General features: G+C 44.5%; 1 protein-coding gene across 12 annotated transcripts in view; it reads left to right on the top strand.

Annotated features, from left to right (window-relative positions):
- The window catches only part of PDE8B (phosphodiesterase 8B), a 236,875-nt gene that overhangs the window by 145,233 nt on the left and 74,776 nt on the right, over positions 1 to 16,866 (top strand). For 9 of the 12 annotated variants that reach the window (XM_064596268.1, XM_064596269.1, XM_064596263.1 and 6 more), the window contains 4 exons: positions 3,874 to 3,962; positions 9,860 to 9,938; positions 13,400 to 13,540; positions 15,094 to 15,182. In XM_064596268.1, coding sequence (XP_064452338.1) covers positions 3,874 to 3,962; positions 9,860 to 9,938; positions 13,400 to 13,540; positions 15,094 to 15,182 — 398 coding nt within the window. The remainder of the gene's footprint in view (positions 1 to 3,873; positions 3,963 to 9,859; positions 9,939 to 13,399; positions 13,541 to 15,093; positions 15,183 to 16,866) is intronic. The other 3 variants (XM_064596267.1, XM_054512533.2, XM_054512534.2) reach the window with 1 other exon arrangement.

Raw genomic sequence — 16,866 nt, forward strand, 5'->3', positions numbered from 1 at the left:
TTGGAAATTACTCCATTATAGACAAGTAAAAAGAAAAAAATGAGGAAGAGTGAAGAAAGCCTATGGTGATTGTGGGACACAATGGAAAAAAAAAATACCTATAATATAAAAATACCTATAAAACATTATAGGTATTATAGAAGAAGAAAAAGAAGTAAAGAAAATACATTTAAAGCAATAATGGCTGAAAACTTCTGAACCTGGGGAGAGAAATGGACATCCCGATCCATGAGGCCCAGAGGACTCCAAACACGTTGAACCCAAATCCATAATGCTATTTTGCTATCCTGGGTTAAAAAAAAAAAAAAAATCCTTGTCCTAGACCGCAGAGGAGCAGGAATTGCGTGTATAATGTGGTGGTTTTGTGGTTTGGTATGCTTCAGCGTGGAAGTCGCCGTGCAAGGTAGAATATTAAAGGTAGCATCGCCGTTCACATGTGTAATGGAAACGAACGTTTCTCTTTAGCAGGGTCACTTACTCTCCTGACAGTTTTGTCCATCTCCTTTCTCAAAGGCTGGCATTTGGTTCTGAATGCTGTTCTTAGGTGCTGTGTCTTAATGAGAATGCCTAAGACAATGCCTCTGAGTTCTGGAACGGAGAATTGGAAAAGAAAAATTGTCAAGCCATGTGGCTGAGACCAACTCTTACAACTCCATTTGCTGAGAAATAATGTAAAATTATTCACAGGTTTCCTAGATGTGAGGTTAAATGTCGACCCCCACCCCAACATTGTTCTTCACCTGTGAGGCAGGATCTCTGGGAGTATGAGGATGTGGGGGTTTTCCTCAATTCTCTGGGAGCTGAGAGAATGGCCTGACACCCTGTAGTTTCTGTCAATGAGGAGCCACGTGGATGCTGTTAACTGTCCTGGAATTCGCCTTTTAGTTCATTGATCCTACCTCTGACTGGTTTAGAGATTGCTGTCTTGGCTGGAGGGCTGAGATGACACATTTACTACCAGGAGAGACACCTGGCCCTCTTTGGGTGCAAATGCCACTAAGCAAATCGAGGAGGTAAAATCCACTGTTTTCTTTTTATTTCTCTTGGAGCCTGTCGGTCACCTCTTGTAATGGCAGCTCTAGTAGGTTTCATTTGCCTTTGTCAGGATATGGTGCTGCTTTTCGCAGGCAGCCCCTTGGATAACACCCTTCCTGGGAGCATGAAAAATGGTACCTGTCAGGGACCACCCAGTAATCTTTAGCCCTGGGTCTGATCAAGGCTGTTTGCCAGCTAGGTCAGGGTGCCCCCAGAGAGCTCGAGCTCTTCTGTGAGAAGCACACTGCGCCTACTGAGCCTTTCCCTCCTGAGTTACTGTGGCTCAGAATCAGCTCAAGCAGCTCTCCAGGTGGCTAGTCTCCTTTTTTGGGTAAACTCTTGTCTTTGGCAGCTTTCTCCCCAAGCACCCTTCCAAATATGCCCACTCTTCTTGCCTTCCTTGAGATTGTTGGTCATCTCTGGGCTGTTTTGACTGTATTAAATCATCTGTGAAATTCAGCCCTGTGCTGCTAGCCGATTGGCCAGTGCAGCAGTCTGGGTCCGTGCATGGGGATCCAGGAACACAATGTGCCATCCGATATTTCACAGCAGCTTCTCCTTGAAGCTTCGGTAGCTGTGTGTAAGCGGCCGACCGCACGGGGCTCAGTCCGCTGCGAGCCTTTTACAAACCAGTGTCTTACTTCGCAAAGGACGATCGCAGCGGCATCTCTGTGAACCTTGGTTGTGTCCCTTTATCCATTGGATGGGACACTTCCTCGCCAGGTGTGCATGGAGCGCTTACTCTGAAATACAGTGGGCCAGGCCTGCCAGGGCTATGTAGGTTGGACACAGCTTCTCCCTGGGGAGGCTTCCTCCGGAGGAGAAAGTGGAGTGCTAAGATGGACCGTTGGTCAAGCTCCATTTGAGGGGATTTGCTTAATCCTCATCTACACTCAAGAGATTTAATATTTTCGCCATTTTTGCAGAGGAGGAAACAGGCTCAAAATAACTAAAGAGCTTGCCAGAGCTCCTAGTCATGACAAAGTGAAGACGCAACAGTATGTTACTGACCTCCACACTCCCCGTTGGGTCCAGTAAAGTAGTTCCCAGACTGTACCATGGAGCACTAGTGTTCCAAAATCTCTTGATAGGTGTTCCGGGAAAAAGGCGTCTGGGGTCAAATCAGCTTGGGAAATGAGGGAGGACTCTGTTCTTACTCTTGCCACCCCTGGTGATACCCAGGGCGCGCTAGCAGTATGGCCCATGAGCAGAGCGAGCGCTCTGAGAAGGTCTGCCGTAAAGAAACAGCTTTAAATGTCCGAATGCAGAGCCCAGAAATCTAGCAGAATGCCTGGTGATTCTTAGCATGCTGAAGTTGGAAGGCCACTACTTTTGATTCACTCGCATTATTTCAGTGATACCAGTTAACTATAGCCTAGGAAATCCTCCAAGGAGAGGTAGTAGAGTCTGCCTTTGGACTACAAAAACCTGCATTAAGTGTCAGCTGTGAACACCCCAGTGCTCCAGTGTTTTAGGAACTGTCACTTTTAGAAAGCTGTTGTTCGCTAAATACTACGGTGTTTAGTTCTTAGAGCTAAAGAAAAATAAAAACTAAGTAATTAAGAATGAAAGTGAAAATATAGTATGATTTTATATACTGACTTTGTATACAGATTTTATATACTGTAATCAATATAGTACATATATACGTACATAAAGGCTTTGGAGCCAAAGGAAAATAAACCAAATGTAATGGTATCTGTAGCTTTTGACATGATCAGTGACTTGAGGGCTTTTTTCTTTATATTTTTCTGAATTTATACATTTTTTTTTTAAGATTTTATTCATTTGACTCAGAGAATGAGCTGGGGCGGGGAAGGGGCAGAGGGAGAGGGAAGCCTGATTCGGGGCTCGATCCCAGGACCCTGAGATCATGACCTGAGCCAAAGGCAGACGCTTAACCGACTGAGCCACCCAGGCATCCCCTGAATTTATATATCTTAAATTAATGTGTGTAACTTTTATAATTAAAAACAGACAACAAAAGTTAACTACTTAAGTTTGTGTCTTAAAAAAAGAAACCTGCCCAACTGTGTTTATTTCAACATTTTTGAAACTTATTTTTATCACAGATCCTTTTTAGTATCTTACAAAGCATCCACTAACAATGCTCAGAGCTTGGCTACAGGCTGTTATATAATCTTCACCCATCCAGAAGTTGAGCCTTAACCTAACCATGTTTAGCTTTGCTTTGCAATAAAAAGAGAAAGTATTTCTCTTCTGTGTGTGTTCATGGCTTCCCCCCTTTGCTTACCCCTTACCAGCTTCCCCCTGGGATAGTGGGAGGCCAGAAGTATTCCGCAAAGTAGAAACCATCCACACTAGATGCATGGAAGAGTGTGTGTGTGTGTGTGTGTGTGAGTGAGTGAGTGAGAGAGAGTGAGAGGAGGAGGATGAAGTCAGAAGATGAGGAAGTAAGCAAAGACGGGTCTCTTCTCTTGAAAAGGGTCATTCATACCACGCACACACTGAACATGTCCAGTGTTGGATTTAAAAGCCTTAGCGCAATGTGAAGCAAACATGTTTCAGTAATTCACAAGCCTGGGGAGGTAGTCTGTGCCCTTGTGTGTTTATCTTCCTGTGAGTATTCTTAATGAAGTTTTTCCCCACCTTTGTCATCAAGGGAGTTACATATACAGTAAAATCTGGTCTGTTGTTTCTCATACATTTAAACAAGGGTTTCAAACAGCTTGACTATTTTTTTTTTTCATCTCAGCTCATTTCAACTTCTCAAGTTGTCTTATGTAACAGAGTTACCTGGCGTGGGAAAAACTAAGTTCATTTGACTCTTTAAGAAGTAACTGTATGTCTTACATATTATTTTTGTTTTCTTTTCAGAGATTTATGGAGAATAGCAGCATAATTGCTTGCTATAACGAACTGATTCAAATAGAACACGGGGAAGTTCGCTCTCAGTTCAAATTACGGTATGTAACAAAATAAGAAGGAGTGCGAGGTTAACAGTGTTGTACAGATGTTTTTGTCATGAGGCCGCTGTTCACGGGTTCCTAGCTGAATCCCAGGGGTTTCTAAACTGTTAAGTAGGTGATGGTAGCTGGTAAACAGCAGATTCTAAACGGGGAGCCTTCTGCTTAAATGAAATAAATGAAAAATCATTTCTTGTTTTGACAATATTTTCCACTATGTACGGCAGTTTTAAAATTAGATTTGAGGAAAAATACTGTATGATTTTCATATACTTAAATTGAGGTTAAGAGTAGCCTTTGAGGATTACTTTCTATCTAATACTTTAACACTTATAAATGCCTGCTTGGATTGTTATGAATAGGGGCAAACCAATGGGTATATTTATTATGCTAGCCATGAGAACTGCTCTGTAACCATGATAGCAGTTTCAGGAAGTCTGTGACTTCAGTATGCAAGGACATATGTTCAAGAAATCTTACATCTCTTTACAGGCATATAGTGCTTTAAAAGCAGGCTTTTCATGAAGCTCACCTCTGAGCTGGGATTCTCTGTAGATGTCTAGCTGTTGGCGGGATGTTCTGCTTTGGGGACGTCTCGGGATATGAGGGCCCTAGCTCATCCCTGGTTTTGCACAGGCTCCACTCTACCACATTCCCAGACCCCGATTTCTTCAACCTGTCCCCCTCGAGTAGAGAGAGAAGGGCAGAGAGGAGGCTCTTGCCAACCTATAGCCTGGGGGCGGGGGGTGCGAGGGGCGCTGCCGTCCTTAGCAGCTCCAGGCTGTTGGATACCAGAACGTCCTTGGCACAGCTTCTCTCTCTGGCCAACCCAGAGGTCATGATGGTTTCAGGCTCAGTGAAAAATAAGATAGCATCTCAGTGTAAGGATTATGCTTATCTTGATTACTTAATTTGCATTCAAAGAGGACAAAACCATTTATAAACTTAATTTCTTTCTGACATCCTTGGAAGTAAAATGGATTGACGTAAACCCACAAAGGCAGGTTTTTGGGGGTTTACCCTGATTAGGGAAGTAACTTTTTGGTGGACAGAGAGCTTTAAGAAAGAGTGTCGGGAGGGATGTCTGGATGGCTCAATCAGTTAAACTCTCTGCCCTCTGCTCAGATCATGATCTCAGGGTCCTGGGATTGAGCCCTACATCAGGCTCCTTGCTCGGCGGGGAGTCTGCTTTTACTTTGCCCTCTGCCCTTACCTCCCCTGCTTGTGCTCTCTCTTTCTTTCTCTCTCAAATAAATAAATAAAATCTTAAAAAAAAAAAAAACAGTATGGGGATAAATAGTCACTTTCTTAGGTGGGAAAGTATTTTTTTAAAAAGTCAAACTAGTGGAAATTCAGGTATTTTAACAGTGTATAGTGAGGAATATTGCTAAGGAGTTTTGAATATATAAGTTTAAAGCCCTTGGTTTCTTTGTATCTTTGTATTTATCAGCTTCAGAGAACTTCATAAAATTTTTTGAGAAAACTCATTGCCTTTACTTCAGCAATTTCTGTTTATTGTACATTCTTTTTATTCCTTGGGGTCTCTACTGTTTTTCATTGGGGATAAAAAGATTGTACTTTTAGATGTTTTCAAAATAGAATTAGAAAAACAGGGGTTTCATTTTGTTTTAATTCTTCAGCTGTGTATTATCTACAACAGAAATGAACAGCAGTCCCCTTACTGCGTTGGTAGGTAATTCCCTCATGGCATTTTAAGTAACTGCATTTTGAATTCTCTTCAGCAACCTCGCATGTGATGGCATGTGTAGGAAGTCAGAAGGTGCCTTGTCCACACAGGGCAAAGGCAGGTCTGGCGATCCGAAATAAACGTTCTCAGCCAGTGTGAGGGTTAAAAGAAAGGGCTTCCCGTTATTGTGCTGATGAAATTTGCTTAGAGCCAGGGCACTGACCACTTACAAAGGTCTCATCAGGTTCAGAACTTGGCAAGCTTCTAAGTACATAGCACGATGCAGATCTTAGAACTTCTCACCCTTCACTGACTGGAGCTGGTTGGAGAGGTCATAATGAAAAGGCTCAAGTTAGTAATAGAAATCAATGTGCAGTTGGTGAGTGGACTTGACCCAGGCAGGCAGTGGGGCCAGGAGGCTGGCTTTGCCCCGTGTGCGGATCCCTTTCCACAGCAGCTTCAGGTTGGCTGGTAAAGAGTCTCTCTTCCCAGGCACGAGCAGCCAGCATGAGAACAGCCCCATGGTGGGGAGAGGAAAGCAAGAGTTCTTCACAGAAGGCCAGAGAAGGACTAAGCAGTCAGTTTCTTCCATTGCTTTTTGGCTGGTTCTGCCTCAAGCATCTCTAGCTTCCTTCCCTTTTTTGGAGAAGGGTATGTGGGCCTGGTTTGACCCTTCCTGCATACCCTCTATCTGGGCCCCTCAGTCGGGGGGTAATGACCCATTCCGTGATCTCCCCAGCTCCTTCCGCATCCGAGGACATCTAAAGAACCCACCTGCATCTCAGAGTCAGGCAGGCCACTCTGTCACTTGCTGCCGATGGGGAAAATGAGGCTCTTTATTATACAATGCCAGAATAATTATAGTCTAATTATATAATACTTTTCTTTGCAATTCCTCCCCCAGCTGCAGCTAAATATGTGACATTACCAGCATTCTTCAAGGACAGGCTGTACCACAAGGGTGATGTCAAATGTTGAAGGTAGAAACTTTTGTCCAGGTCTTGGTTTGTGGTAACGAAATTTAACCAAGACAAAAGAAGGATCATGTGCTCAAGCAAATACTGAATTTTAAAATTCCATGATAAAGAATAACTTCTAAAGAGAAGAAAATCTTATGTGTGCTGGATGAATTACTATATTAATCATGAAATGGGGACTGTCTGGGGAAATATGGGGTAAATTATGACCACTTACCTCTACTAATGTTTTCTCTCTTTATCATGAAAAGGGCTGTGTTAACCAAAATGCAGATAAGATTTAGCTACTTACTGGGAACTTAAACTGATCGGTTGATACTAACGCGGACCAGCTGTTATTTCATATCAGTTTGATATCTGTTAGCCAGGACGTAGACTCAAATCATCAGGTTTAGTTTACTCCTAGTCTTAAGACTGTAGCAGTCCTAAGTTTCAGCAAGAGAATCTAAGTGTCTGAGGGACAAAACTTTGTATTCCACGGAATGCTACCCTTCTCATTATCCGTAGACATTTCTAGAGCGCCTTTTCCTGGCATGGACCCTGGTGGCAGGGATAATGCCACCCGACCATCCCAGCCCCAATATTGGGACAGAGGAAAACACTGAGAGCCAGGGAGACTCTTGACAGGATCACAGCTACCCAGTATATCAGTGGCAGTGTGGGGGAGGATCCAGGCATCCTGCTGTTTGTTTGGAGACACTCGGCACCCCGTCACAGCATGATGTTCTTTGTAGACGTCACACCAGGGCCCCTGTAATATTTGCCGTGTCCGTTGGGACTTTCAAGGGCCCTTACGAAGGTGAGGGGTCGTGGTTCCATGGCCTGCACTTCATGGGTTTCCACATCGAGTTTACCTTGCCTTTGAGCTGTTTCCGATTTTGCAACTTCTCAAGCTGAAAGATACAAAAATAGATCCGAGGCACAGTTACATAGTTCCTGAGAACATAAAATGAATACAGCTAAGGCTCTTCTGCATGAAGACTATTAATAATTAATACAAGCAATTAAATTTCCAAACTCTAGGAGCATGATTTAAATTGATTACCTCATTTTGCCGCAGGTTTATTTAAATAGAACCATCAACCAAATTGGTTTAAAGCCTAGGTCTGAACAGTGCCATGCAGCCTGTCACTGGGAGAGAACAGCCTGCTGGCCCTGCTCATGTTCTCCTCCCTCGACGGTTGGTACGAATTTGTCTTGTTCTGTCGGGCATTACACGGAAGGTTTTATGCTTTGTGGATCATCACACAGTGAATATTGCATAGATAAATTTCGGCAGCTGGAGCTAAGGTCTTACATCAGGGCAGCTCTCGAATTGACAAAAACACTAATAGGCTGAAGGACCCATTTAAATGCTTAGGTGAGACGTACAGGCACTTTCAGAAAATGGGCAGGAGAGGAATTTATCACTTGATAAAGTGTGTTATTGCTTAATTATCCAGCTCTCAAATGTAAGGATTAGTCCACACAGAGTGTGCGTTTCCACATGGGACCCCTGGAGATCAGGATACCCTTTCCTGTGCTGCCAGGCCGGGTTCTGGACCCACGTGCCTAGAAAATACTACTGATGGGACTAGCTCTTGCTTGCCTCTTCGTGAAAGGTAGTGTAGTAGTGACTTTGGTAAGAATTTTAAAACCTCTTTTATTCTTTTTCTAATATTAAATGATCTTGTTTACAAATGCAGTGACGGTATTAAGACAGTTCATGGTTCAAGTTAGTTAGACCGAAGCTATTGAAATAAGGAAACCTGTTGCATCTATCAGGGATCTCAGAGGAGTTAGACTTACCTTGTGCTCAGCTCACCCCATCGTTGATTACTTAGTTACCTGCCCACACTGGTACCTTCATCCCTGCAGCTACGGGAACCGTACCCTTCAAGAGACTAAGATCTTGTACTCCTCCTGCGGATTACCTTGCTAATATTGAATACAGTTTTTGATTAGATATTTCAGGGATACTCATGAGAAAAGATAGGTTATGGTTCACTTTTCTTTTTACCACTGGCCGTTGAAAGGGTTAGAGAGTAAGGAAATACTGCCCTGGGAGCTTACAAATAATACTAAGGACTATATGCTGAATTCTTACAGTATCCGAAGCACTTTGAGAAATGCCTCACATAAACTCTTTTGATGTTTACAGCAACCTGTAAAATGGGTGTTGTTATTCTCATTTTGTAGACGAGGAAGCTGGGGACCAGCCAGGATAAAAAGTTGCTCAGGGTCCCATAACTGGCAAAATACAGAACCAGACTTGACTCAGTTTTTTTCTGCCCTCTCCCTTGTCAGTAGTTTAAAACAGGATGGCAAAGTTAGATGCCTTTATGAGTGGAAAAAATGAATAACATCTTAAGATATGTTTTATAAGAAGCAGCATCAAAAGTAAACCTGTGTTTTTGGTTTTTTTGTTTTTGTTTTTGTAATGGGTAAGAAAGCCCTCACTGGGATTCTTTAAACAGCCTGTACAAATAACAAAGCTCTAGTAACTAGCTACATACTTTCTGTGTTAGGTAGTAAATAACTTGCTGTATTTGGAGTTGCACTAGATTAGAAGGTACTTAAAATTCTAACCAAGAAACTAGAAGTTGAAATGATGTAGAATTTTCCACTCGGACAAGAAGGGTCACCAAGAAAAGTGCCTACCTGGAGGGCGTGTGATTAACCAGGCAAGGGGAATTCTGCCATATCTACCTTCCATCATGCCAGTGGGTGGGGTTGAAAGCAAAGTACCATATAAAGGCTTGTTTATCAGAGATGATGAAAGTAAGAAAGGAGGAAAAAATGTTTCTGTGTCTGTTGCAAAAGGACAGACAGAATACCTCAGATTCAATTTGGGCTTAATTGAGTTCTCCTAATTGCTGGGGTCTTGACTTTTCCATGACCACACTAGGAATGAAACAGAACAGTGTTAACATAGACTCAGGAGACTTAGAAGATGGTCTCCTGCAACTTGGTTCTCTTTTGTCAGTATTAAGGTTTCATTTGGCACCTAGGTGATTCATTCCATGATACATGAAGAGTTGGCGGGATTATAGTTCTTTGTGTTTTAGTCACAGAAATATATGCTGTTGTTTATTCAAACTAACTAGTTTAGTTTGAAAGGCTAGGGTGTTTATTTTCCTTCCAAAAGGGCATGGTTTTAATGAATTTGGGGCAACTGTTCACTTGGGTAAATTAACACATGAAATGCTAATGGTTTTATAGCTGCACTAAAGTCAATCTTTTGCAACTTACAGGGCCTGTAATTCAGTGTTTACAGCATTAGACCACTGTCACGAAGCCATAGAAATTACAAGCGATGACCATGTGATTCAGGTATGGAGACACTTTTTATCTGGAGATGTCTAAATAGAACCTTTCAAGTTTGAGCCATCCTTTTTCAAGGGACTTTGCAATAAGCCTTACATTTTTGTATATTTTCTTTGGAGAAAGAAGCATCAAAGTATGTTAAAAAAAAAAACAACTGATGGACTTAGTTTAAGAATTAGATATCCAATAAGAATAAAAAATTAGTTAGATTAGAACCTGTGATTTCTTTGACCAAGATAGGTGAAATTCTTTGACCATTTGTAAGGACAGCATTTACATGACACAGAAGTATGTCAGAATTATAGAGTAAATGCTTACTTATAAGGGGGGGTGCCTATGGGAATGAAATATTTCAGAGGTACTCATTTATTTGCCTACAGTTGGTATTATAATCATAGAGCTGTCTTGTATGGTAAAGTTATCTTCTGAAGAAAATGGGTATAGTAGACAAACCTTTACTGCAGTAAAGTCATCTTACTATATTCGTTGGAAGGTAAGACATTTACACTTAAACAATATTCTGAAATGTAGACTTTACCATCGGTAGATAGCAGCCTGCCTGCAGTTGGTTTGCGTAATGGCACTGAGTTTACACCTGGAGCAATTCCAGTCCTCCATAGAAACCAAAGGCCGTGCCCCACGACAGAGCCCCCCCCACTGCACACAGACAAACCCTGCTCTCGTACCCAACCAGTAACAGCAGCAGCCTGCCCTGCCTAGGCCCCGTCATAAACAGGTCCATAACGTTACCTCCCTTCCATTCAGTAACTCCGTGAAAGAGAGTGCCCCATAATACAGATGGGGAAACTGAGGCCCAGCAAGGTCAAGGAATTTACTCAAGGAAAGCCCCAGTAGGAAGTATTGGAACCAAAATACGTAGCCATGTCTTTCTGACTGCAGAACCTGCCTTCCTGGTTCCCTGTTGGACTGTCTTTATAGAATTTTCTGGCTGTTCCGTGAAGTGGGTCTGGAAGCTTCTTCATGTTGCTACCTGTTACTGCCCACCTGCACACAGATCTGTATCCTGGACGGCAGAGAAACCAGACGTGTTTGCTACCAACCGAGTACACATCTCGCATTCCCCTCACTTACATCCAGACAGGACCGATGAATTCCATTCATGAAACACGTTTGCTTTGCACCCACCTCTGACAGTGGGCAGCCAGGTTGTGATTTCCATGATGAGTGGAAGGGGCTCCCTGCTCTCGCTGCCTTCCCCGTTGGTAGTCTAACTGATGACTCCTTGAACAGGGAACAGAGCCCGTCAGTCCATAGCGAGCGTTCTAAAGTGGTCAGAAACCCTGTGTCTCTGGGGGAGGTACTGTGGTGGTGCCATCCCCTCCCCACCTTTACGGTGAACAGGAAGAAAGGGACTACCCCCTTTAAAATCTACTGGTGATCTGAATATAAAACTCAAAAGCAAGGAGAAAGAAGTTGAAGAGAGGGTGTTCTGTGTAAGAGGAAGTAAAATGACATCCGGGTTATGGATTTCAAGAGGAGTCCTCCTGGACAGGATATTTCACGAACGTTCTTGCTCCATACCAGAGTCCTTCTCAGGGCACGGCCCCTGAAGAGTGTGTGCCTAGGGGGTAGCACTTAACTTCAGGAACAATCTTACCTATTCATCCCTCCATCTAAACTATTTACTTGACGATGTTTACACGAAGCTGACCATGTGCCAGGCACAGTCCTCACTCAGTATTGTAGATATTCTTATTTCTTTCTTAAAACCATTTTATGAACCAGGCACTACTGTTGCAGCCATTTTACAGATGAGGAAACTGAGAACCAGAGAAGACAAGTTACTTGCCCACAGTCACGGAGCTGGTAATTGGCAGAGCCAGGATTTGCACTTGAGCTCATTGGCTCCAGAGTCAAGGTCCTAGAGGACCTGCTGTGTTCTGAGGTTACAGCAACCCTATCATGAGCAAAGAGCCCTGACTCCCCCTATGTTTTCAATTTAATAGCGAGGGTAGACTAAACAGACAGGAAAAGGTATGAGGATTTAGCCAACGAGTAAAACAGTACATACATCACGTACTTACTAAACAGCTCTGAGTATCCAGGGATAAATCCAAAGTAGGCTTGCCCTTGAGGATTTTTACGTCTAGTCGGGGAGAGAGATAAATAAAAACTGGGATTGGGCATGAGAAGTCACTGGAAGCCTGCACAGGAGAGAGTGGGAGCTTGTAGAAGTGGTACCAGCTCAGACTAGGCAGGGGGTCAAGGATGGCTTGCTAGAGGAGGGGAGGGACAAATCAGACTTGGCAAGGCATGGAGATGGGCAAGGGCATTGTAAGTGGAGAGCATGTGGGCAGAGGCCCCGAGGTGAGAGGCCATGCTGCCCAGCCCCAGAAGGGTGGTGCCCACCACATGTAGGTGATGGGAGAAGAAGGCATGAAGACAATGTCACCACCCCTCCTCTTCTATCAATCACTCCTACAAGGCTGCCTGCTAAGGCTCCAAAGCAACCTCCTAGCCACTCCAGCTCCTGGATTTCATGGTGTCAGTAAAGCTTTGTTCTCAAGGGACTAGCTCCCCGAGTGTCCCTGCATCACCGGGCTCCTTACTGCTGTCCTTGGAGTGGAGTGCAGAAGTGACCATGATTACGGTTTGCAAGAATGTGTCTGAAGCAGCAGGTGGATGTGCATGATGCCCAAAGAAATCCATGACCTAGAGGCCATATGGTCCCATTTTCCCCATGTTCTTTGTCTCGTTCCCCTCATTCAGCTTCTCATCCGGTGATTATTCTTTGAGAAGAAATTGGAGCCTGGAGTTGGGAGTTGGGAGTCAGGCAAGGAAAGAGCTCTGAATTCCAGGGCCCCGGGCAGAATTTTGGAAAGAAACCTGTTAGTCTGCTGACATCGGAATGTGCTAAGGGTGCCTCGTCTCACGCCCATGTGTGCCCAGCGCTGAAAGGGCTGCTTTCTGCCCAAACTATTTAATTAGATTTATTGTTCAGATGAGCTGGGAAGTGGCCCCAAGCCATAGTGTTGGTTAGTAGACAGTGGCAATTAGGAGGCATGAGAGAGCAAATCTCGGCCTTGCAGAGGTGTGACTAAAATAAACCCACAACCTGTTGAACTAAGTAACTTTTGTTCTAACTCATTTTTATTTTTTGAGTTTTTTATTTCATAAAAAACTTCATTTCACTGAAGATGAATAAGGCCCACACGAAGCTGGCTCTGCTAGATGAGGGCTTCTTGCTCTTGGTCTGCTAAGGAATTTCTTCCAGTGTCCCAGAGGGAACCAGGGTGCTGACGTGCTGAATGAATACTTAGCTGCTCAGGAGTGAGGCAGCTGCTCTGGGGGGCGTAGTGATGAGGACCAGTTGCACCCACATCAGAGAGTGCTCATCCAGGGAACTTCTTACTTGATAGTCCAGTGTGTCCCTCTGTGTGCCAGCAAGCCTTCCTGGGGGCACCCAGCATTACCCGCACTGACCTATAACCACCTCCTGTTCACAGTACGTCAACCCAGCCTTTGAAAGGATGATGGGCTACCACAAAGGCGAGCTGCTGGGGAAAGAGCTCGCCGAGCTGCCCAAAAGTGATAAGAACCGGGCCGACCTTCTCGACACCATCAACACCTGCATCAAGAAGGGCAAGGTCAGTGAAAGAGATCTGCAAACCCCTCCCCGATGCTTTTTTTTTTCCCCCCTGCGAGCTCTATGTCACGTCTTTAAGATGAGCTCCTTTCCTAACAGGATAATTGAGTGAAAGATCTCTTGTATTTGCAAAATGAGTCCATTGTTGGGTTAATTTTGGATACCAAATGAATGTGCTCCTTATGATGCTGTGGAATCTGAGTTTGCAACAGGAGAGTTTATCCTTGGGGTGAAGATATCCCACCTGTCATTGCTGCAGTCTCATTCCTGGCTCTGAGCAGAGTTCCCCCATATAGCTGTCGTGTTGTTAGTGTGCCCAGTGTTCGGGGGACTCGAAGTTTGTAATACCAGTATTTACATATGGGCCCAGTTCTTCGTCAGTTTTCCTTTCTCTGTTCCCTGTCTGCATCATAGCTGGGTAGAGACCTACAGCTTGGTTCTCCCTGTCATGTCCATTTGTCCAGCAGCTGAAGGCAAGGCTGTGAGTGCAACAGGCTCCTTTCCTCAAGCCCTCCTCTGCAGATGAAGGGTGCGGTTCCCACGGTGGGGGCTCCCTGTGCATTTTCTTTTAGGCACTCAGAATGCTTGCTCGTACGACTTCTTTGATCTTGCTTTCTCTGATGTGAAGTAGTTAGATAAGCACTGTATTTTTTTCATTAGGGATCACTTTTTACAAATAAAATAAGTTTGGGTTTATATGATAGGCAACATCAATTTCTTAAAAATAGGGACAGCAAGCCTGAAATGGAATCAGGACATTATCAAGTACTCTAAAAAAAAAAAAAAAAAAAAAAATCGGCCAGGAGAGTACTACCATGCACCTGGCGACCCCAGAATGCACACCAGTTAGCCGCTCTTAGGGCTGGGGGGGCGGCAAGAAAAGGCTGTCGAGAAAATTTGGTTCTTGTTTATTCCCTCCCTCCCAGAACTTGTGGAGGTGCCACAGGATCCCCCTTGAGGGCACAGGCTCTTCATCCCTGCTGGCTCCCCAGGGTCCAGAGGCAGCCAGAATGTTCATACTCCTCTTTGCTCGATCCATGGAAACTGCCAGGAGCCAGACTAATGCCAGAGAAGTCTTGGTAGGATGCCCATAGGAGAGTAGGGGAGGACAGGTTTCAAGGAGAATTAAGAGACAAGAATTTAGAACCACATTCTCCACTTCCTCATGCGGGCAAATTAGACTCTCTGAGCCTTGGCTTACCTGTCTATAAACTAAGGATGATATTATCGAGCTCAGAGGTTGCTGTGAAGATTTTAGGGAAGACCCTGTAAGAATCCCTTGACCTGGGGCTGCTACACCCACAGGCTGAGCGTGGCAACTCCACCTACTCATCAGCTGTCCTTGGACCCTGGGAAGGCCAGCCTGGAGGTGGACACGTTGGCCTTTGGGGACTTGGTGCATGGTGACCGCAGTCTTGGGTAGTAAGCATCACAATGGGTACAGTGATAGAGCAGTATTTAGTGGAATAGTATTGCTCAGCTTGATGAGACCCTCTGTAGAAGCAGCCATAAGCTTCGATGGAAGGATTTTAAGAGCTCTCTTTGTCTATGTAGGAGTGGCAGGGGGTTTACTATGCGAGACGGAAATCCGGGGACAGCATCCAACAGCACGTGAAGATCACCCCGGTGATTGGCCAAGGAGGGTGAGAGTGAACTTCTTGATCTCTTTTAGTTGAAGGGCTCATGTGGGCACTGGGTTTGCATATTGAAATGCCAGTGTAAGTGTTAGGCCCCCAGATACGGTGGGTTAGGGCTGTGCATAGCATATATCGTGGACGATTCCACATGGCTGGCAACAGCCCCCAGACGTGGCTTTCCCTCCCCCTCTCTGCTCCCGTTGATGGGCTTTCCAAAGCATCTCCCCAGCTGCCCACCTTCGCCTGATCATCTGTGGTTCCATTATCCCCACTACCCCTTGAAGGAGCTGTGTTTAGGCCTTCCCCTGTCAAAATAACAACAAAACGACGGGACTCACTGGCCTCAACCCTGCCCTGGGAGCCAGGCTTCTCTCCTTGAGGCACTGGCTCTGTAGTGGTTCTCTCCGGGCTGGCTCTGGGCTTGTTCCCCAAGGCCGAGAGAGCCCTGGAGGTCATGGTTACACAGAGAAAGGTGTGTTTGATTAGAACCTAAGGTGATCTGATTTCATTTAATCTCAGATTATCAGAGAAGACTATTCAAGAAGGTAAATACGTAATCTCTTTTCCTTCTCCCAGTTCAATTTTGTGAGAGGGTTTACAAAGGCAAAGAGGGTCCCCAAACAGTATGTCACTGAGGAGCCTTTAGTAAACTGGCCTGAAGGTCAACACTAGTTTCATAGCACAGTTTACAACAGACACATGCTGTCCTGTGATGTTTTGGAAGAAGAGGTATGAGTTTTTCAGGCCAGTAACCGGAAGTGGAAAGTCCTGCCTGTGACTCTTAGGACTACCTGAGTTCCTTTCAAATTGTTGGGTGGTTAGAAAACAAAACATTCTGTAAAGTGAGCAAAATGCCTGGAAGTCATTTCCTCTCCAATTTTACTTGTTTGGTAAGTTTTGAAATTGTTACCCCTCAGTTCAGAGACCACTGTCTTGTATTTCCTGGCATTTAGCTTCCCTCTGGGTGGTGGGGCCCTGGCAGGCCTGACAACGGTTATGAGCACAGAGAGAGGCCTCCCGGCCCCCTTGGCATGGCCATTTCCACCAGCGGTCCGTGCTCAGAGGCCATGATGGCTGTCACATTGGTGGTATTATCATCCTTAGACCGTCTTTTCAGAGAACTTGAGCTAAGATGGAGTGTGTGTGAGTGTGTGTGTGTGTGTGTGTGTGTGTGTGTGACCAGAATTCTTAGGTAACCAAAGACGAAGAGACCCTATTGCTTGGAATTTCTGTCAGAATGAGTTTTTCTGATCTTTCTGATTTTACAGATAAGAGAGTTCTTTTGTCTAGACGCAGTGCTATTTTTCCCCGAGGTGTAGGCAGTATACTATCAGGAAATTCTTATGAAAAGTAGGTAAATCTCTCCTCTTCCCGATTAGTGAAGCTCATTACAGAATAACCGGTATTTTCTATGCTCTCTTCAGGGTCTTCTAGAGAAAGTTGAATCAAAGGAAGAGAGACAAGAGATTCTTTCCTATTCCTATAAAATCTCACATAGCCCCCTGGAATTCCTGGTTCCACTGTCAGTAGAAAAATCTACCTTGAACTGATTTTTGTGCCGGGCTGAGGCAGCTATAGTCTCTTTCTGGTCTCCCTTGTGGTCATGAGCTAGACTGTAGGCTGTCTGGGGATTCTGTCCATAACCTTGAATTAAGACGAGTTTTCTCTGCCTGAAAAATGGCATCATTGT

This window comes from Mirounga angustirostris, unplaced genomic scaffold (genome assembly GCF_029215605.1).
Source record: "Mirounga angustirostris isolate CCGP_5_RB_7025 unplaced genomic scaffold, mMirAng1.0.hap1 SCAF_7, whole genome shotgun sequence".
Classification (NCBI taxonomy): Eukaryota; Metazoa; Chordata; class Mammalia; order Carnivora; family Phocidae; genus Mirounga; species Mirounga angustirostris.